The following is a 21,869-nucleotide window of genomic DNA, read 5'->3' as shown; positions in this document are numbered from 1 at the left end:
TGCTTCCATGTCAGCAGGCAGACCTGTGATCATTCTAGGCTCAAGACTTTCCCAACTTTTGGGGACCCCCGTTTCAACTCCTAGGTGTTGCTGGCCTCTTTCTTACAAGAAATTCTTGAATATTGATGTTGAGACTTTGTTCCAGTAAGGAAACTGATGTATGGGAAAACCCTAAGGAAGGGATTTGCATTATTTGGTCATTTGTATTGTTAGGCTTCGTCCTGGCTGCGTGTCTTATAAATATGTTTCATAAATACGGTGTCAGATCTAACAGTGCCTTTTCTGTGGTTGCCCCTGTTTGTGGATATTTTAGCCATGATTTTGTATGCTTACATTTTGTTTTGCTTTCTCCTTCCTGGCTTAAAATAGATAATGTCTCCTTCACAGTCCTGATAGCCATTACTTTTTAACTATGCTCAGACTGGACCTGTCCAGCAAAGCCTTCGTAGGTCACCCACTCCTAGAAAGTTTGACTTCTCCAGGCACAGGATAGAACCACCCTGGAAGACGGGTTTCTAAGAAAAGAAAAGTATCGTTACTTGGAGGGTTCCTACAAGAAACAGGAAAGAAACAAAGAGCCTAAATAGTTGTGAGATCTCTGGAAATTTGTTGAGTCTGATCTGGCCCTGGGTGCTTTGCAACCCTGTCTCTGACGCAGCCTTGCTCATTAGAGGTTTAATGGTGGCTATAGTCCAGCCAAATAACTGACCGCAGATTTCACTGAGGGTGTCAGCAGCTCCCTGCCCCCAAGGTGAGGGTGGGGTGGAATGTCAGCCTCAGTTTCTAGAAGAGATAGAACAGGTGATTGGAACTGACTAAAAAGCCCCAGAGTTGGGTGCTCCCTTTCCCCATGGTACGCAAAGGCTTGTCTTTCTGTGCAGTACAGGGTTCAGAGGGCACCCCTTTAAGGCACAATTATCCCTGCGAGAGAGCTAGTGATGTGAGAATCAGGAAAGCGGAAGGTCTCACCATTGTAGTAAAAGCTCTTAGGATACAATTCCACTATCTTATTTATTTTTATTTTTAATTGTATATGTGTCTATATGTATGCACTTGTGCATGCATGTTCGTGTGTGTGTGTGTGTGTGTGTGTGTGTGTGTGTGTGTGTGTGTGTGTGCTTGCCTGGTATATGTAGTGAGCCCCAGGTCTGTCCTGTTTCTGCCTCCCAGGATGGCTGGATTCTTCTGTGAGTGCTGAGATCTGAACCCACATTCTCATATTTACCCAGCAAGCATTTAACCCATTGAGCTGTCTCTCCATTTCTTTGATGATGTGACTTTAAGTGACCTCAAATGCAAATGACCAGCTTGCCAATTCAGAATTAACATGGCAAATTAAGAGGGACTTCGGAATGCCTGATTGTAGATCTGGTGTGAGAGAATCTGAACCACTGGGTCAGGGAAGACCCTGTCCAAAGTATCTGTGACTGTTGACCCTATTTAGGCGGAATAGCTGCCAGGTCTAAGGGCCAAACTAGACTTTTATGAGGCATATACCTGGGACAGACCTCTCTGTCCCACAGTGAGCAGTTCATGAATGCATGCTGACCTGAATTCAGGGCCTGTTTCCCGACCACTCTCAGCCTGGGTGTCCCTCATGACCATTCTTCTTCAACTTTTTTTCATCCCTCTCTGTCATCTGTTGCTCAAAAAGGATGTCCAGAAAGGGAAGCACGGGAGAAGAGGGAGGGGCTAGAGAAGAGAGAGGGGTTAGAGAAGAGGGAGGGGCTAGAGAAGAGAGAGGGGTTAGAGAAGAGGGAGGGGCTAGAGAAGAGGGAGGGGCTAAAGGCCACCAAATTTGACAGATCTCCTCAACCCCGCCTACGGGCCTATTTGTTACATGTAAGGTCCTGCAGCTGGTTCTTTGCCTTCTCCTCAGCCTAGGACCAGCAGAGTTCATCTTTAATGCACCAGCTTGCGAGAGCTGTGGCCTGTGGCATCATCCAGGCCAGTCTCCCAGTGTTCTCGGAACATTCTGGCATCAACCCTTTGCTACAGTTTTCCTAATGTCTCCTCATCCTCATCCCTTCTTTTCTTTCCAATTAGATTTAATCTTTGGGGACTATTTTTAATCTCCCAAATCCTTAGCATAATGCGGAACAACACATAATTAATGGCCCTTTCTGGCTCATTCTGATGTTCATCTCATCTAAAAATATTTAACGAGTACTTGCTATTCAGAGCAGACGGTACAGAGTGAATGAGTACAATTTCTCTGAATAACTCATTTAGTAGTGGTCTGTTTAATTATTGCATCAACTCGGTTGCTCATTGATGCTCTACTTTACCCAGAAGTAAACTAGGATCTGAAGACACCAAGTCACCTTTCAGAGTCTGTACCGCAGAGGTGAGGGGCAGCCTGCCACCAGCATGAGCAGACATGCCCTGTTTTCCTGGGCTCCACTTTTTAGTAATAATAAAAAAACAAACCAAGGACAATGTTGATGATTGCAGATAGTGGCAGATGTTCTGAAGATGATGAAATGTCATGATATATGTGGTCAAGGAGTCAGCTGACAGGATACTCATATCAGGAGAAGGGTCCTTCTAGGAGACCACAGTCGCTGAGCCCTGTATGGGTCTCATAGGAAACCAATGTCGTCTGCTCTGTTGTGATTAGGATATGGTGGAATGTGGCCCTCAAGTGTCTATGCTTTGGAAACGATGTTTTCCCCAACATGGTGATGTTGCAAAGTTGTGGCACCTCATAGGAGGTCAACTTGGAGCAATACCCTTGGAAATTCGTGAGACTGGTTTTTTTGTTTTTTTGTTTTTGTTTTTTTTTTTTTTGGAAACCTGAGAGAGTTGTTATAAAAATAAATAAAGATGAGAAAAGAAGTGGGCAGCCCAGTACCACTGTTACCCTGGTTTTCTGTCTCTCTTATTCACCATCCCACCTGCGATGCCTGTCATGCTGTGACACAGTCAAGGTGACCTTCATCAGAGGTAGCACCATACTGTCTAGAGTTTTAGTCTCTGAAACTGGGGACTAAACAAATTTCCTTTCTTTATAGTCAGCCTCAATTATTTTGTTATGGGAACAAAAAAACAGACTCCTGGCCCTCCCCATACAGAATAGTTCTGTGGAGATTTCTTCTTGCCCTCAAATAGTTCCTCAGCTGACAGCAGCAGGACGTCCTAACATTTCACACAATGCCTTGGAAATCATGTAAGATCTCACAGGCCAAAGGCCCAGCTGCACCACAACTCCCCAACTCCTGGTACCAGTTGCAAGTACCAGGGTGTCACTTGCATTTCTGACCCACTAGCTGTCAATGAAAGTTCCAGAAGTCATTCTCTAGATTTGGTTAATTTGCCGTGACAGCCCACAGAAATTGAGGAAACATTTAGTGACCTCGCTTATTATAAAAAATATTATAAAGCATGCACATGAACGGGCAGACAGCAGAGCTGTGGAAAGGGACATGCAACTCTTGTGTCCTATGTAGGCGCGCTGTCCCTCCAGTCACTTCCTCATGGCCTAGCCATCTGGAAACTCTCCACACCTTGTCCTTTTGAGTTTTATGGAGTTCTCATTAAGCCTGAATGATTGATTAAATTTTTGGCCATAGGTGAGCAATTCATTTTCATCTTCATCTCTACAGCAAGATTGAAGGTTGGAGCTGAAATTTCTTGGCCTCTAACCCTGCTTTCTACTTTATGGTATCCATTCCATCTGGAAGGTGTTAGGAACTCCCAGACTACCACTCACCTCATTGGCATACAAATAGTCACTCTTATCTCTTTGGAGATTGCCAGGGTTGAGCTGGGTACCAGGAGGCAGACACAGTTGGGGTGTGTATTGCTTAGTATCATAGTATCACATAGGTAATGACCTAAAAGTGACCAGCAAACACAGAGAGTCTTGGAATAGATCATCGAGATCCCACAACTCACCAGCGGACTGTTCTTGCCGTGGCTCACCTCTGCCAGCTTTGTGTTCTAGGGCTTTGTTAAGCTTAAGAAGTGCTCAGGGGGGAAAAGAATGAAAGGATTGATTACCTGGGGGCTTGCTTCCAAGAGGTTGGCAATACATGCCATAAACAAGAACCTCCTCAAGCTCCTTCAGTGTAGAAGAGCTGCTCTGTGAGTCCCTGTCCTCAGGAGGTCTTCCATACTGCGTCATGTTGGACCTGGCCTTCAGCGAATGTGCCTGGGAAGTCCTACACTGCCAGATGTAGAGTTCATACAGGGTCAGTTTTCTGTTCTTCACCTCCTGGGCTGCAGTGACAGTTACTGGAATGGTTCTTCAGTAACCTTGAGTTCATGTTGATTATATATGATCCCAGCTCAGACCGGCAGCCTGTATTGTTTGGCCCATAATGTGGTCTACCAGAGGAGGACATCCCATCTTTCGACCCAGTACTATATCGAAGCACTCCAACAATCACCACCCAAAGTTTCAAGACCCTTCTTCCTATCTTTTAGTATGAATGAGGACCATGGCTGGTTTCAGTTTGACCTCACAGAGCTCAGCCATTGTGGGTAATTTGACTATGGCATGTAGCTGCAGTGACAGCTCCTGTCTTCTCTTTCTGGAAGTTGATGGTTAATACTTATACTTGCTAACTTTTCTTGCCAGATATAGACTGTTGCTATACTTTGTGTGGACTTAAAACATGGGCTCAGAAAAGCATTCCAAATTGTGACAGGAGCAGTTGAGCCTTTCCCCTGTCGATTAGAATTTCCCTAGCCATGGTTGTAAAAGCTATTGTTTCGGTGTGGGGTTTCCTACTAAACAAGATTGGCTTATGGATTTGACTGGCTAGTTCCGTTCTTCATCGTTGGCATGGGTCCCAACCCCAGGCTCCACTGTAAACCTTGTCTTTTCCTCCCTTCTTCTGTCCATAGATGATTTTTGATGAACTTCTCCAAATGTAATTTCCAGTGGGAATTCTTCACAGTAGAAGAATGTTGTCTCTTGAGGCTTGCTCTTGATGTTTCTAGGGATTTATTGGACTTTACTTAAATCCCATTGGGAAATGTTTTTGCTGTAGAGTTGTGATGTGTTTAATTTGGAGTCTAAGATAAATGTGGTCCTGGGGTGGAGGGATACATGAGTAGTGGAGCAAGTTTTCCTTTTGTGCCACGGGCTGGTTTAATGAGTAGCTTTATCTGTTTGCTTAGCAATGTTTGGTTATTTAAGCTTCTTCTGCCCTGAAAAGTAAAGAGTATTTGCCCTACCTTTGGAGAATTAAATGAGCAGAGGAAGTTTATGTGGCTTACTCTTGGGGAAAATATGGATTTGTCTAATAGCACCTATTAACATTCTTCCTTTTCCCCTTCTTGATTAACCAGAGAAGGTAGGGTTTCCCAAACAGACAAAAAGTCTCCAAGGAAGATAATTCATGACTTAGATGCCTCAGGGTGGGCTTGAGCAAGGGCTTGTCCGTGATGAGGTTGAGGGATTTGAGAATGGATAACTTCTGTGAATGCTGCAAGTAGAACAGTAGTTCTAGAAGGTTCTATGTGCTTGCTTCTTGTGGCTTGCCAGGTAGGTTAGGCGGCCTCCCACCCTACTTCTATCTCAATCTTGGACCATTTCTGGCTTGATGGTAAGGTATGGTATCTTTAGGTTGGCTCTCAGGATCCTTGTCTTAGGTAGCCCACAAGTTTTGGCGTGACTTTCAAATAGTAGGTATTCTAATATATTCACATAAAGAATTATGCCGAGAAATAAAATGTAAAGTGGTACTGTATTAGCCTGCTTGGGTTACATATCAGTCAGTTTTCTGTTGTGATAACAAAAGAATCAGAGCTGGATACTTTATAAAGAAAATATTGATTTCATGGCTTTAGAAGTCAGGAGTTCAAGACTGGGTGCCTATATCTGTTAGGCCTCTAGTGAGGACTTTGCTGTGGATAACATTTCAGTTGTGGAAGTGTATGCCAAAGAGATCATATTTTAAGAGTAGAAGCCAGAGACACACAGGGTCAAGCCTTGCTCTCACTGGTACTAACTTGGGTCATTTAAGAAACGTATTTACCCTTTCCAAGCCCAGCACCTGTTGACCTTCTGATCTCCCACTATGCCCCACCTATTAAAGGTTCTACCACCTGTCAACATCACCCCACTAATATTTGAACTTTGAGTACTTGCTCAAAGCACATCCAAACCACAGCACGTTGCTATAACAAAACACCCCAGACTGGGTAACTTAAGCAACAGGAATTAGCTCTCCTACAGCTAAAGGGCCAAAGCTGTGAGACTTGCAAGGTTGGAGAAACCAGAACATGACTGCTCGTTTACCTTCTCTTACACGCTCCTTCACCCAACCTATTGCTTGTTGTTTGTGTGGACAGCAGGCACGCACATGTCACAATACAATGTCAGGTTAGAATAGGGGGAAGGGGTGGAGCAGGAGGCAGAGGCCAGCTGCAGGTGCACGGGAAGGAGCCCGGGGCTGTTCCCCCTTAGAAACACACTGACTTGTTCAAAGCTTAAGCTGGTTCCTGGCACGGGACTCAGAGATCTCACCGTTTGAATCCGGTTCACATAAAAGTCATAAGCAAGTGAAAGCAGGCCCAGAGTACTTTAAATGTCGTTGTTGTGGAAAGTTACATGACTGTCATCAGCTGTCGCTTCTGGCAGTGATTTCTGTACTAATGTAAATAAATGAGCTAACAGGTTTAAAGAAGCAGCCTGTATTTACATACTTGTGAAGTAATCTCAAACAATCTGCCTGTGCTATTCCAACACACACACACACACACACACACACACTCTTCCTCAATGCAAGCTACTCATTAAAGCCTGAAGTCAGCAGGTTATGATGCAGAGTAGAAACCCCCCCAACCCCTCCCCCCACATGGGGTTTTGACCTGGGCCTGCCTTTCTGATGAGGACAGGCTCTCCTCAGCAGGCTGAAGTTTAATCCCAGGCATTTTCTATCTTCTTCTGTCAGGCATGGACTTGGGAGAGAGAGCCCTGGACTACTTCAGAGGACGGGAGAGTGAGTGAGGTGGTAGGGGCCCAGAGGAATCCAGCAACCTCTGATGAAACACTCCAGAGTCACCATGTTTTGGAAAGTTTTCAAAGAAAACTAGATTTTCCTTTTTTTTTTTTTTTTTTTTTTTTTAAATAAATACTAAGGTCCTTCTGACTTAGTTCCACATTTTGTAGATAAATATTTAGGCAAGAATTTTTTGGAGGAAGAGTGTGCATCTCTCTCTCTGTGTGTGTGTATGTATGTCTCTGTGTGTGTGCGAGTGTGTGTATGTGAAGGTCTGTGTGTGTATATCTGTGTGTATGTCTGTGTGTGTGTGTGTATGTGAAGGTCAAAGGTTGACATTTTGCACATTTTGTGTCTTCCTCAGTCATCCCACATTACTGAGATAGGCTCACTTGCTGAATCAGAGGCTCACCAACTTAGCTCCGTTTGCTAGCCAGGGAACTCTGGGGGACCCTCCTGTCTGTCTTCCCAGTGCTGGGATTCAGGGCACCCAGCTATGCTTCTTATATCGGTCCTGGGGATTCAAACTGAGGTCCTAATGCTTGCAAAGTAAGGACCAGGCACTGGCGGAGCGGTCCCTCAGCACCCCAGGCATGATTTGTAAAAGCATATTCCCACTGAAGTTACTATGAAGACTTTATCAAAGGAAGCATCTAAAGCATCACAAACAGAACACCAGCAGCTGCCCCCTAACTCCTGATAGACAGGTATATAGTACTGCAGGTTTAGAAAGAAGCCTCTTACTAAGGGCACAAGGAAATCAGGAGGGAGAAGTTACTGGTTTGTTGTCTCTTGGTGCATTCATAGTCTGGGATAGTTTCTTTCCCGAAGGCTGGTTTTTTGGTTTGGTTTGGTTTGGCTTTTCAGCACAGCCCATGATTCAGGCAGAGGAGTGGTAGGCACTAGGAGGGAAGCAGAAATAACCAGGCTTAGAAGACTGTGCAGAGGCATCTACTTCCTGTAAGCATCTGTGATCTGACATATTGTTTTGTCCAACCCAAGAATCCGAAGAAAAGATTCAATGAATTCCATATTCAAGCAGATTCTGATATAGATTTACCAGATTTTTTCCCCTCCTTTCGTCTCTCAAAATGTTAGGAAATCCAACTGAATCAGATTCACAGACATAAAGAACAAAAATGACCTTTATACTGAGGTACCGAGATAGTGTGTGATGGGCTTTGCTTTTCTTTATGAAACAGGATTTTCATGTAGCCCAGGCTGTCCTTGACCTTCCTAGACAGCTGAGGCTGGCTTTGAAGTCTTAATCCTCCTACCTCTAGGCTCCCTATTGTGAGGGCAAGTATTAGGTAAGTATGCCTGGTCATACATAGCATCTTTGAAGTGACCTCTCCTAGGATTTGTCACTAAAGTAGAGAGGGAGAGAGATGTCTTAGTGTTCACAAATGGGTTTCATAAGCTCAAACCATAGCTTCCTACTTCCCCCATGGCTTCTGGTGTACCTAATGTCTCAGCAAGTTACACTTCCTCTGTAGGAGATGGCTAAAGCCATGTACAAGAGGACTTGTCTTTCTCCTCAAGAACCTAGCTTCCACCGAAGCTATTAATCTGGAAATATAAATAGGAAGAGATAAATTCAAAAATAGAATATTCTAGCATTGTTTTAGTTCAAAGTTGCATACAGACATGCATCTGGTTGCTGAAACTTTTACAGAATAGTTCTGAGAAAGATTGTTAGCCACCAGCTATCGAGCAATATGCTACATAAATACTTGGTGTATGTAGGGTATTTTTGTTTACCTTTTCTAATGACTACCGTTTCCTTAATGAACTGAATAAAACGTCTCTCAGAAGTTTTTAATTGGTGTTTGTGTGTGTGTGTGTGTGTGTGTGTGTGTGTGTGTGTGTGTGTGTGTGTGAAGTTCTGTTTTCTAATTTCCAGTGTTCATTGGTGACAGTTTTATATGGCCCAGGCTGAACTTAAGCTCACTCTGTAGCAAAGGATGACTTTGAACTTCTGATTTCCCTGTCTTCACCTTTCAAGTAGTAGGATTGTAAGTATATGCAATTATACCCAGTTTCTGTGGTATTGGGTATTGAACAGGACAGTGTATATATACTAGGTAAGCCCTCTATAACTGAGCCATACCCCCATCCCTTCATAATCTCATTTCTGTCCTTTCTAAGACCATATGTCATACTCTTAGCACTTCATTTCTACAAGTACACACATACTTCTCATATAGTCTGAGCACCTTTGTCAGGATTACACTTTTTGCTGCTTGCCAACCCGAGCTGTCTTTTTCCTTCCTTCGTTCCTCTGAAACACTCAGACAGAAAGGACTAACTGCAGAGACCGGGGGAGGGGGACGGGGGGGGGAGAGGGATTGAGGGAGGGACAGAGGGAGAGGGAAGACAGAGAGGTTTTCGGGAAGGTGCAGCCCTCCTGCTTGGAGTTCACACTGGTTTTCAAGTCTGATGCCTTCTTCACTATGTCTTTCCATACACTGGGCATTTCACAGTGAAGGCAGTCCTCACTGGCTTAAAGATGCCATCAGATGGCATATGTGTTAGAATACTCTTTACCTACTACTCACCCACAAAACCACTGGACTCAGCCCCTTGCCCCTTCTTTCCTGTTTGCCTTTGCTTCATTCCTTATGTGCTAGAGGACAACACCTTTGTCCCTCTTCTCTCTCTTTAGTGTGGCTTTCCACAAGACCAGGTCCTAAGAATTTAATTCATGCCTCCTGGTACTAAATTTGAAGTCACTGGTACTGTCTAATGGCCACTCTCACCTATGGGGCATGAGGATAAGTTCATAGGACATGAGATGTAGAGGCTATAGCTGGGGCTCCATGTTCTCTTCATAGTAAGGTGCTCTGCCCTCATCTCCAGACATTTCTGCCTAAGACACTTGACATCAGCTAGGTTTTATTCTGCCTTATCTTTGTCGCTATAGAGCCTCAGGAGACTTCCTGGTATATTCTTATTTCCACTGGGGGAGCTACAAAATAATATTTCTTATATGCTGGTAATTCTGTTGTCTATAAGATATATAGAACTGTGTCTGTATTGAGGTCTGTGGATGGGTATGTCCAGATTACTGATATGGGAACTGAGATGTGGGTATATTAAGTGATAGGTAATGCGGTTGGTGAGGGTTAGGATCAGGTTTTACTACAGACTTGTTCCATCCAGTCCCTGATCTACTACCAACCCCCTGCCTGGGAACCCAGTAAAGAAAGCAAGGCAACAGTCAACAGTAGTCATCAATATTCTTGCAGCAAGCGGTAAGAGTGTCTTTTTAGAGTTTGTAGCATCTCCACACTTCTGTAGGCAGCAACTCTATCTGCTGACAGTATTCTCCTTAGATGTCTGGCTAAGGCTCACTTCTGAGCTTAGCATGAAGCCTTGTGTATGCAAGGGCTGTCCTCTGTAGAACACGGGTGTCTCCTATGTATGGATTCGACGTGTGTAGACATTTTCTTTAGCCCTGCAGCCAGAGACTCACATCCCAGAAGGCTCTGTGGCAGCTAACAAGGGCTGGAGAGGAAGTGTGGCTACAGAAAAGGGTTTCCCCACCAAATTGAGAGTCTGGCACTTCCGGAGGGCTCAGCTGAACTCGTCTGGTCTCTGCAGGTGACACCCAGACATGTTTTTCTTTTGAGGGGGTGGGGATTTCATGATTGCCATTCAAGCTCACGCACTAAAAGCCAAGAAAACCTGGTTTTGAGAAAGGGTTTGGAATTTTTGTTCTCTGCGCTGTTGTCGTGTCTCAAACACATCTGCCTTGATAACCTCAAGCTGCTTGTGTACAGGAAGCCTACTCAGTTTGGAGTGGGGGGTTGAGGAGAAGGATAAGAACTATCTCACTTTTTCAAAACCCAGTTCCTAGCAAAACCAGGAATCCCAAGTTTTCATTGGGAAAGCTAATCCAGGTGAAAGAAAACCAGATCTGTTGTTTAGGAAAGATGGGACCTGTTGTTTACTTGGAATTGTGTTATCCATACTTTAAAGCTCCCCAGATGGGTTGGCTCCTACTTATTTCACAAATAAAAATTTAAGCTGGGAGTAATGGTGCCATCCTCAGGGTGGAGCCTGAGGCAGGATGATTGCCGTGAATTTGGCCATCTTGGTCTATGTAGTACCAACTAGATCTATAGAGAAATATACTTTTCTAAGAAAAGACCAATAAAATAAATAAATAAATCTGTAAATATTAAAATGTGGAAATTCTAGAAAGTTCACTTGTCAGAGTTTATGTATGACATAAGGCTTTTCTTTTCTGGTAACTAATAAAGTGCCTATCATGTACCCAATATGGTTTCATCCAACTTTATATTTGTTGACTTATTTTGTTAGAATAGTATGGCATAGGCACTACTATTTTCTCTCACAGGTAAGGGGAAACTGAGGAACAGACAGATGAGAAACCTGTTTAGGATCTAGGGTTTGTTGGGGCAGGCTCAGCCTCCAGCAGCTTCACCGATACTGGATGGAGTGTAGGTGAGGGCCATAGTGCTGATGTGAGAGCATCATGAGATGGAGTGTGTGGGATGCCATGTGATGTATCTGTAAACCTTCACATAGGTGTCCTCTACCCCAGCCCTGGGCACAGGCTGTATTACACACGATGGGCAGTAAAGGGATTCATACAAGTTCCTAGGAGGTCGAGGCCTCATTGGAGGCTTGGCCCATGTGTCTCCACCCATCATACTGTTCTTCCTCCAGTTCAATGATTTGTTAATGATGCTTTTATTCTTGTGTGTGTGTGTGTGTGTGTATTTGGATATTTTGGCTGGCTAGTGAGGTATCAGGGATCTGCCTGTCTCTTCCTCCCCAATGCAAGGATTACAGACAGGTACTATTGTTCCTTGCTTTCATAGGGATACTGGGAATCCAAACCCTGATCCTCATGCTTGTGAAGTGGGCCCTTTACTGACTTGTAATCGTCTGTAGTCAGGCCAAACAGAATTAAAAGCCCCTCATTAAGTAGTCGTTTGATGGGGTCTGGAGGGCCCAGAATGACCTCATTAGCTCTACTCTTACCTTCTGCTGCTCCCAATCCTGTACTCACCCCTAAGAGGTACAAACAACCCCTCTGCAGGTCTCTCTGAAATATCCCTGTAAGATACTGCTACTCCACTCCGCCTTCAAAGCCACCCAGGAGAGAGTCTCCATTTCAGTGTGACATGGACAAGCTGGAGGCTGTCTCTTCAGACCCTCAGTGAGAACTTTCTCATCCAGCTGAGACTTTACAGTCACATGAGGCTTTCCCCCTTTCTCTCCCTACAGAGAGTGCACAAGTGTCTTTCTCACATGCTCAGACGTAGAACTCGAACAGCCACATAGCACCCTGTGGTAGAAGAAGCCTTCTGTGTGTCAGTCTCGGGGACTCTCTCTGATCTACCCCTCCCCCATGTTTTTTCCCCCACTAGGCAAATGGAAGGCCCCTTGCCACCTGTTAGCATTACGTCATTGGCTCCCCAGAACACAGTTGTACCCAAGGCCTTAAACAAAGTAGTGCTTCTTGTATTGTTTGCATTCAAAGAGCTGATATCTTGCCAGCTGATGTCATTGTGTGTCTTTGTGTGAGTGCTATGGCAACTGGGCAGGTGGGGAGCCTCTGGCTGATGTCACTGGGAAAGGAGGGGCAGAGACTGAATTTTAAAGAGCTCTGTGCTGGGTTGTTTTGTGTGTGGGGGTGGGAGGGTATTTTGGTATGCTTTTATTTTTATTCCTTTCCCCCCAACTTAGCTGCTTTTAAGACAAATTACAGCTTGAATACACTAATAAGAACTGAGATGCCTCCTCCCCCTCCCAGCCTCTTCTTTTGGGTTTAGTTTCCCTGGTCCAGGATCAGCATGGGGCTGTTTACTGGGGGCTTTGTCAGATTTCAACACAGCTCCTTCCAGCGTCCTCTGGCGTTGGCGACAGTGGCAGTGAGTAGTTTTACAAGGACAGTGTTTAGTTACAGAAATGAATTCAAATGAAGTCAAAGCTCTTACATGCTCTCCTAAAAAAAAAAAAAAAAATGTTTTTCTTTTCCTTGTCTGTTTTCTGACTGGGAGACTGGGTACAGGATGGCCCCCCTGAGCTGACTGTAAATTGTTGCCATTCCCTACCGGAAATACAACTGTGTGTATTTGGTTGGTTGGGGACATGCCTTGTTCAGGTCACCTGCCCTAGTGGTCAAAATTGAAGCTCACGCTTTGGAAGGATGTGGTGTCAGTTCAGAAGCTGGCGGACAAGTGGACTTTCTGTCCTGTTAGCATAGCTTTACTCTGTTCAGGCTTTGTGCCTTCAGCCTTATGCCTCAGGACACTCAAGACCTCGGTGACTGTGAAGACATCTCTTCCAGGAACTTCCCAGGGTCTCACCATTTTCTAGACGACCCCACATTTCCCACCCTGTTCTACTGGGGTTCACACTCATTTGGTGACTCCTCCCCAGGTTTCCTAATGTCTCTCTCCAATACATCATAGAATTTGAGCTCCATAATCCTTCAGGCTTGTCTGTGGGTCAATATGGGTAACATGAGAAAGGAGTTAGCAACAGACTCTGACATGTGTATTCCCTTCACTGTTCTGTTTTGTATGGGTAGGTTTTTTTCCCCCAGAACATTTTATATTAGCTGTTTTTTCTTTAGCATCAAATAGAAGCATTTTCTTTGGTTTCATGGTTATTCCTTTAGTGGGTACATAATATTCCGCAGATGAATTTAATAGTTTTATTTTTGCTATTTGCTTAGCCTTTTCTTTCTTTGTAAACTTATTGTTGTTGAGTGTCTGTTCGAGTTGTGTTTGTGTATGGGTGTGTGTGCGGAAGTCAGAGGCCAACTTTACGGAGCCGCTTCTCTGCTTCCACTATTAAACAGATAGTGTCTCGTGAACACCCCCCCATGTGTCTAACTGCACAGCTGCGCCCAAGGGAGTTCCGTAAGTGACTCGGTACTTATACAAGGCCATGTCTACATGCTCAAAGTGGGGAACCGGGTGCAGCTTTGACTTTGGAGGTGTTTCTGACTTAAGCCTTGGAGGGAGAGCAGAGCCTCAAGCTCAGTGTGCTTTATTAGATCCATCACAGGTCACTGTTTGTGGGTTAGTGTACTCACTGTCCTCTAAAAGCTAAGGAAAATGGGCCAGTCTCCTGGAAGTCAAGATCTGCAAATATCAAGGACTCGAGTGGAAGAAGTTGTAATGTAGATCCTGAGTCACTCTTCCAACCCTGACTTACCTTAGCCAACCTTCCCTCTGCTTTTTCTACCTTTGGGCAGCCATAGAAATAAGATGAATAGAAACGGCTTGTTCATGTGGAATGGACAGGCAAGGATGGGGGATGGGGGTGTATTGAACACTTTACCTGTGTTTGTATCCATCTCGGACTCACACTCAGAGAGACACGCTTGTGCCACTCAGCCAGCAGGTCAGTAGTGCAAGCTGGATACTGGCCAGTGTAACGTGCCTTTCCCACAAGCCCTGCTTGCAACTGCTTTGCTGCTGAATGAACGTGTCCTTCTGTAACCATGTCCTGTAAAGTTATAAAGGTTAGAAGACATGTGTGCACAGCACCAGGAGACAAAGAGAAGTCCTCTGTAGAGCGATGTCATCCCTCCTTTTCCCAACTCCCAAAGAACAGGAGTTCTATATAGGCCAGAGACCATATGTCTGTTAAAGGCGAATCAGATTTCCAGTTGATGAAATTACTGGGTGCTGTGTGGAACTTGTTCCCAGGCACCTTGGCCCAGTTTTGCAATAGGGAGCACAGTGCCCTTGCTCAGGGTGTCCAAAACAGACTTCTGGTTCTTGTTTTTATTTTAGAAATGCTAAAGCACATACATAGCCACAGTGACACCCATTTCTATGGGGAAGCTGACATTCCATCCCTCACCCCCCCCCCCCCCCGTGGGCTTTATTCATATGTGATTTCTCTGTTTTCTTTCCAGGGGGACTCAGTAGTTTTAAACAGAACCATGGGAACCTCTGTGACAACTCCCTCCAGCTCCAAGAGTGCCGGGAGGTGGGGGGTGGTGCATCTGCGGCCTCGAGCTTGCTACCTCAGTCTGTCCCCACCACCCCTGACATCGAGAACGCAGAGCTGACGCCCATCCTGCCCTTCCTGTTCCTTGGCAATGAGCAGGATGCTCAGGACCTAGACACCATGCAGAGGCTCAACATTGGCTACGTCATCAACGTCACCACACACCTTCCTCTGTACCACTATGAGAAGGGCCTCTTCAACTACAAGAGGCTGCCAGCCACGGATAGCAACAAGCAGAACCTGAGGCAGTACTTTGAAGAGGCCTTCGAATTCATTGGTAACTATCTCTTCTTGTTCCGGTTTTGAGGTTCAAAGTATATCCCTATGTTAGGGAAAACAACAACAACACGTTGCCATGACTGTAACAACTCGAGAGGCCAGAGGTCATCTTAAAGGGAGGGATTGTCCTGACTTACGATCTCTGCTCTCTGAAGTTTCAGTCCGTGGTTCTAGATTCTGGGCCTGGGGTGAGACAGAACACGGCAGTGCAGATGTATGATGAAGGCTACTTGACTTTTTGGCGACTAGGAAGGGAGTGACCGGGACGGCCTGTAGCCTTGAGTAGCAGTGTCTGACATACTTACGTCCACAGGCAAGCCTCTACCTTCTAACATCTTTTAGAAACCTTTAGAAGCTTTACACCAGCTGGGGACCAAGCATTTGCCTCATGAGTCTGTGGGACCATTTCACATCCATATTAAAGCAATAAGCATTCTCTTTGTCCAACATCCACTCAACAGGAAGTCTCTGTCCTCTATTCTCCAGGGTGGAGGTTGGCACTTAGATACTGTATGGCAGAAGATTCAAAGGGAGCGTGAAAATCTGCTCCAAGCTATTCCTGCTGCCTAGTCTATGCCCTTCGAGTCCTGAAGGCAGCACCAAGTAGAGACTGTGGCATCACCTTAATGGTCCACAAACCTCCACACAGCACCTCACTCAGCTTTATTCACCCAACACTGGGGAAGAGATTTCCACTGGGCACCAGTCAGTGTGCGTCTTTTTTACCTGATACAAAGGCAGCATCATGAAAGGGCCAGTTCTGAAGAAATATCTACAGAAGCAGGCCATGCTGTAGTGAGTTTCTCCATACACTTCATCCTCACAGAGGAGGAATGGAAGGATGGTGTCTTCTTCCACCCAAGTGATCTGAGTTCTTAAACATTGAGTGACAAGTGCCCACAAGAAAGGTACATGTTTCCTTTGACAATTTGTCTCCAGCTTAGAGAAGCAGGAAAGAGCAAGACCCTGTAGGACCCAGGAAGGAACAGTCTAGCAGTAGTAGGCTCTTACCTCAGAAGGAAGCAACCACCAGCTAGCTCAGTTCTGAACTTAGTTTGTAGCCCTTGTAGTGTTGTGGCAAGACTCAGGGTGACTGGGGGCAAGAACATGACAGATGGCCAACAGTGTTTCCAAGAGACTCCAGCTTTTATCAGCACAAAGACATAGCCCAATGTTCTCCACATTAACCCCTCAGGTTGTCAACAACTCATGGTTGTTGCTGTTTTGCCAGAAAAAAAAAGTCTCAAGTTCAGCAGCCATTGAGGTGTTTTGTTTTTTTTTTTTTTTTTTTTTGGCAAGTTGGTAACTGAGCTGCTGCTTTCCCTTTCAGTGCCTTGGACACTCTGGCAGGACCGTCAGAGTAGTCTCTAAGCTCAGCAGTAGAGTGACCTTTCCCTGTCAGGGATTCTAGTGTCAAGAAGGAACTGGGGACTGGAAGGAGGCACTTTGGGGGAAATGTGTGTAAGACTGAAGACCTGAGTTTGAATCCCCATGGGAAGTCAGATGTAAGAGTACACATCTGTAATGCCATCTCTCCAGTGACAAGATAGGAGGCAGAGAACCCCTAGACACTCACTCACAGGACAGCTTGGCATCCACAGCATTACAGGAAAGCCCATCTCAAAGAAGGTAATAGGCAAGGCCCTGCACTGACCTCCACATGTGTGCTGTGGCATGCCTGTACCTGTAAAAACAAAGGGCCCAGTGTGCTTGACTTCTGGCCAAGACTCTTTCCTTTGTTTACCATGGCCCGTTAATTAGTTCCTAACACTGTGTACAGAGATGCCCTAAGTTCTTTATACACAAAATCTGAGCCAAGCCCTGTATCCTGAGATAGAAATGCTTGTGACCAGGTCGAGGAAGTTCCTAGTTAATTGAGGTTGTTATAAAGGAGAGTGCCACCTGCTTAATTTCAGGTGGAGGAAGTTGGGAATTTGTTTTCCATTTAGCGAGTGGCATGGGATAGGCTTGTTCTAAGAGATTACATCCACGGTGCTTACATTCCTTCTGGATTATTCAGGCTTACCTCCTCTTTTAGGAGAAAAACAAAACTAATGACAAGCAACATTTAGCCTGCAGAGCCACTCAGAATCACGTGAGTGGGCAAGGTTTTTTTTCTCCTTGCCCTCTGATTGGCTAAACTGAAATTTTATAGTGTGGCTTCAGGGGGAACACAGAAAGGTTTACATCATCATAATGTTCACCTGAGTTTAATATAAACTCAGCAATCTTCAGGTTTAGAGTTTAACAATGCTAGTTTAACCTCAGAGTCAAATGACTTTATTCCCAAAGTTCCAGAGGCTGGTGAGCTAGTGTCCTTTAAATTATTCAAGAGGAAAACTGAAGTCTTGAGGTGTGTGTGTGTGTGTGTGTGTGTGTGTGTCAGTGGGCTCACAAGGTCACTCAGCTAGTGTGTTAGTGGAACATGTAGTCACACCTGTCCTCCACCTTGCTCATTCTCACACCACGTTTCAATGACTTGGTTTGGGAAGGCATTTAGAGTTGACAAAGGGAGACTTTGCTGAAGCATTGCTCTTGGGTCTCTTGAAGCACGCTTGTCTACAGATTGGTTACAGATAGTTACAGAGATAGTTACATCCTGTTTGTTTCTGAGTCTACTGGGGTGAAGCCAGTGTGAGTGATTGAAGCTAAGGGACAAGTCTCTTTGCTTCCTTCTGCTGCTCTACCTTATCATTGGCCTGCATTCCTCTGGGGACACTTCCTGGGGGATGTGTTTTAATCTAGAAGTGTCACTAAAATATTGTCCAGTGCCCACAGGCATCTGAAGCTTTTAATATTAAACATACCACTTTCTGTTGCTCTCTGTTGCGAGCTATTTGGGAATCTTGCCTTCCAAATGATTGCCATGTCAGATCAGCATGTGTGGAGGTGAGGAGTCGAACACTCCAGCAGAGGGCCATGTGCTAGTAGATCAGTGCTCTACAAGCCTCTGAGTGTAGGAACTTTCCACCTGCCCTTTATTCCTTCCCTTCCGTGAAGTTTTAGTAAAACTCAGTACATTAACTGCTAGCTCTTATAGAGAACAATCTGTAGGATAAAGAATGGTGTGTGTGTGTGTGTGTGTGTGTGTGTGTGTGTGTGTGTGTCTAGCATGTGGAATATCCATTGCTAATAGCACTAGTTTTTATGAGTCATATAGTCATGTAGCCTGGAAAATGGGATTAACATTGTCAATCAGAAGAAATTTATCACATATGCCCATTTGTGTATATGGCATAATCTCTATTCCTTCTCTTCCTTTTCTTCCTTTTTCTTCTTTTTATGCCAGTATTATGATTTTAGAGAAAATAGAAAAGTAACAAGGTTGTCAAGAAAGAGATCTGGAACATTTATGGAGAGCTCAGTAGCTTGCTTCCCATGAGTGCATCTTGTTGTAGGTATAGCTTCTGCCTTCCCCATTTCCTGTGACATGTGCTATTTCCACAGTTGACTCCCTTGCTCTATCATCTCTCTAAATATAGAGCTGTAGGGGGCTGGGAAGATGGCTCAGCAGTAAAGCACTCAACACCCAAGCATGAGAATGGGGGGTAGGATCACCAGAACCCACATAAAAGCCATGTATCTAGAGCAGCTTGGCTGGGATCCTATGGCATGAGGGACTGAGATGGGGGTACCCCAGAACAAGCTGGCTATCCTGACCAGCAGAAGTAAGAAGAACCCCGGATTCAGCAAGAGATGCTGTGTCATATAACATGGAATGTGATCAAGTAGACACATGATACCAAACATGGCGTTCCACAGACTCATGTGAACATGCATCTGCACGTATGCAAACATACATCTTCATATGCGTTCCCCCACCTCCCCCTCAAAATAGCTCAGTGAATAAAAGGTGCCTGCTGCCAAGACTGAGAACCCGAGTTCAATCCCTTCTAACTCATATTGTGGAAAGACCCCCCCCCCCAATTTTTTAAAAAATAATTTAAGAAAATACAGACCAACAGCTCCTGATTCCTGATTGCGGTCAATTCTCTAGCTTGTCATTTGAACGTGTAGAATCCACCATGCTTTGGAAATATTTGAATCCATTGTCTGCACAGAAGGAAACTCTGCTGACACCTCCCTCTGGCCCCCTTTCTCACCCCCTGTCTTTCTGTCCCACAGAGGAAGCTCATCAGTGTGGGAAAGGCCTTCTCATCCACTGCCAGGCTGGTGTGTCCCGATCGGCCACCATTGTCATCGCCTACTTGATGAAGCACACACGGATGACCATGACTGACGCTTACAAATTCGTCAAAGGCAAACGACCAATTATTTCCCCGAACCTCAACTTCATGGGGCAGTTGCTGGAATTTGAGGAAGACCTAAACAATGGCGTGACACCACGAATCCTTACACCAAAGCTTATGGGCATGGAGACGGTTGTGTGACATCAGGCAGGGCGGAAAGGGCTGTGCTCTGTTAGGAGACAAACAGGAAGAAAGGTGGATTTTGGCTTGGCTTTCTTCCTTTCTTTCTTTTCTTTTTTCTTTTTTCTAAGATCGAGAGCATTTGTGAAAGGAAACAAATTTATCCGAAGACTCTATTTTTATGATAAGTGTAAGAAGATTGTAACTTTTGATGCCCATGAGACTCACTTCTCATAAACTGGTATCGAATTTAGGCTAAACTTTTTTCTTTCTTTCTTTTTTTTAAGCCAACAAATAAAAATATTATAAAACTTGTTTCTCCCCAGTTTCCCTTGTAAGCTTACTGTAGAGTTTTGACTCATTATAGTCTGTGCGGGCTCATAGACAGAAGATACCACCCTTCAATTCCAAAGAACCAAAAGGAAACAGAAAAGACTCTAGACCCGGAACTGACCTGGACAACCACGTAGAAAGCGAACCCCGTCGGACCGTGCCCAGTTGTGCTCATTGGTGTGAAGGTCTCAGCTTGCCTCACGCCTTCTCAGAGGAGACAGGCTAGTGTCAATTTTGTGTGTCCCGGGCTCCAGATATCTTGTCCCCTTTTCTGGGTCGGAGAGAGCTTTTTGTTTGTTTAACAGAAAGGAACTGACCATGTGCTTTCTCTGGCACTTGTGCAATAAAAATGGTGTTTGGAGTGTACAGCAAGGTAGAGCTGGCTGTGAGTGAGGATTGGAGTCAGCTTGGAGACAGGAGTTCAACAATACCAGGGGCTTCCCTCCCTCCTTTCTCCTTTTTTTTTTCTCTCTTTTCTTTCCTCCTCCTCCTCCTCCTTTTATTTTTCTTTTTTGATTTGATTCTGGTTACAGTGCCATAAACCTTGTTACATATGTATATCAGAATGTAAAAAAAAAAAAAAAAGACAAAAATTTATTTAAAAAAGTATTTTTTGCAAAAAGAAAAAGAAAAAAAAATTGGTGTGTTTTTGTTGATGGTGTAAGAATTTATTTTCATTATATATATGAAACTCGTCTGGGGATGTGTCGTTCTTTGCACTTGACCTTGACCATGTCTTCTCCGGTTAGGCTCATACCTCTCTTGCCTCTGGAACTGTACCCATAACATAATTAGAAACAAAATAGAAGTTTTTATAGAGACGGGATGAAAGTGTAACGCAGGGACTGCTCACGGATGCTAAGGATCTCACCTCTGATGCACCCCTCTGCTTCCTCCCATCCTCTTCCGGTGAGACAGTAGACTCCTGGATCTGAGCAGCCTCCACTAGACTTGATAACCAAATCACAGCCAAACTGGGGATTTAGGATGTAGTTGTCTCCCTGGTAACTACATGTAAATATTAGTGACAATCTGCCTTGTATGACTTTCATAGGCCCGCCTCAATCGACACCGGCTCCAGTGACACTTTTTAGCAACATTGACCCTATAGTACAAATTAAAAATCAAATTCATGTACACACTGACTCTGACAGTGCTGGTTGGTCGGTCAATCCACAGACAGTTGGAGGTGAGACGAGAGGGAAATAGAATCCTAGGGTTTTGTGTATTTTATTAGCGTGCATATCTAGAGCAACTTAGCCACTGGGAAGATTCCAAGTGTCCCAAAAGTTTGCCTGGTGCGAGTAAGCACTGAAGAATTTTGGCATGTTTGGCTCCGAGTGACTACATTTTGACATAAAGATTTTCAAGAGCATTTGCTTACAAATGTTACACCAGAAATATTTTGACATCGGTTTCTTTATTCAGATAGCTTTTCTGCCAAGAGTCATTTAAATTTTTCTTTCATTAGAAAAGTGGAAATTGAACATAACAGGAACTGAGAGTTAACTGGAATTACTTTAATCCAGAGTAAGAAGTGGTCAAAAAGTAAATCTCTCTTTTGGCATTTCTGTACTGCCAGTAGTTGTTGCTCTTTTGTTTTATTTTGTTTCTGTCAACTAGAGCAGATGTGGGAAGAGTTCACTAAGATACAGGGTGACTTAGTCTAAAAGCTGGAGTTCTGTTGGGGTATAAAATTCTCTCTCTCCCTCTCCCTCCTTTCTCTCTGGCTTTTTTTATCATGTCTTCTGCAAAAGAAGGGAAAGGATCAATAGCTACATAGACATGATTTATGTATTTGGAAGTTTATGAGCTTAGGAGAAAGGTCTGCCTTGAGGCAGACAGGGATCCTGCCAACCAGCATACCAAGAATTCTGAGAAGGGCTCCAGTCTTCTCTCCTAATCTGCTGTGAGTCACTTCACCTTCATT

General features: G+C 44.5%; 1 protein-coding gene across 1 annotated transcript in view; it reads left to right on the top strand.

Moving 5' to 3' along the window:
• Window positions 1-20,609, top strand: part of DUSP10 (dual specificity phosphatase 10) — a 38,991-nt gene extending 18,382 nt beyond the window's left edge. Inside the window, exons 3-4 of the mRNA XM_080941467.1 lie at window positions 14,863-15,234; window positions 19,362-20,609. Of these exons, the coding sequence (XP_080797593.1) occupies window positions 14,863-15,234; window positions 19,362-19,627 (638 nt within the window). The 3' untranslated portion in view covers window positions 19,628-20,609. The remainder of the gene's footprint in view (window positions 1-14,862; window positions 15,235-19,361) is intronic.
• Window positions 20,610-21,869: the final 1,260 nt, after the last annotated feature.

The sequence above is a fragment of the Micromys minutus genome (assembly GCF_963924665.1).
Source record: "Micromys minutus genome assembly, chromosome: 1".
Classification (NCBI taxonomy): domain Eukaryota; kingdom Metazoa; phylum Chordata; class Mammalia; order Rodentia; family Muridae; genus Micromys; species Micromys minutus.
The sequence above is the reverse complement of the archived record's forward strand: the minus strand, read 5'-3'. Positions and strand labels throughout refer to the sequence as shown.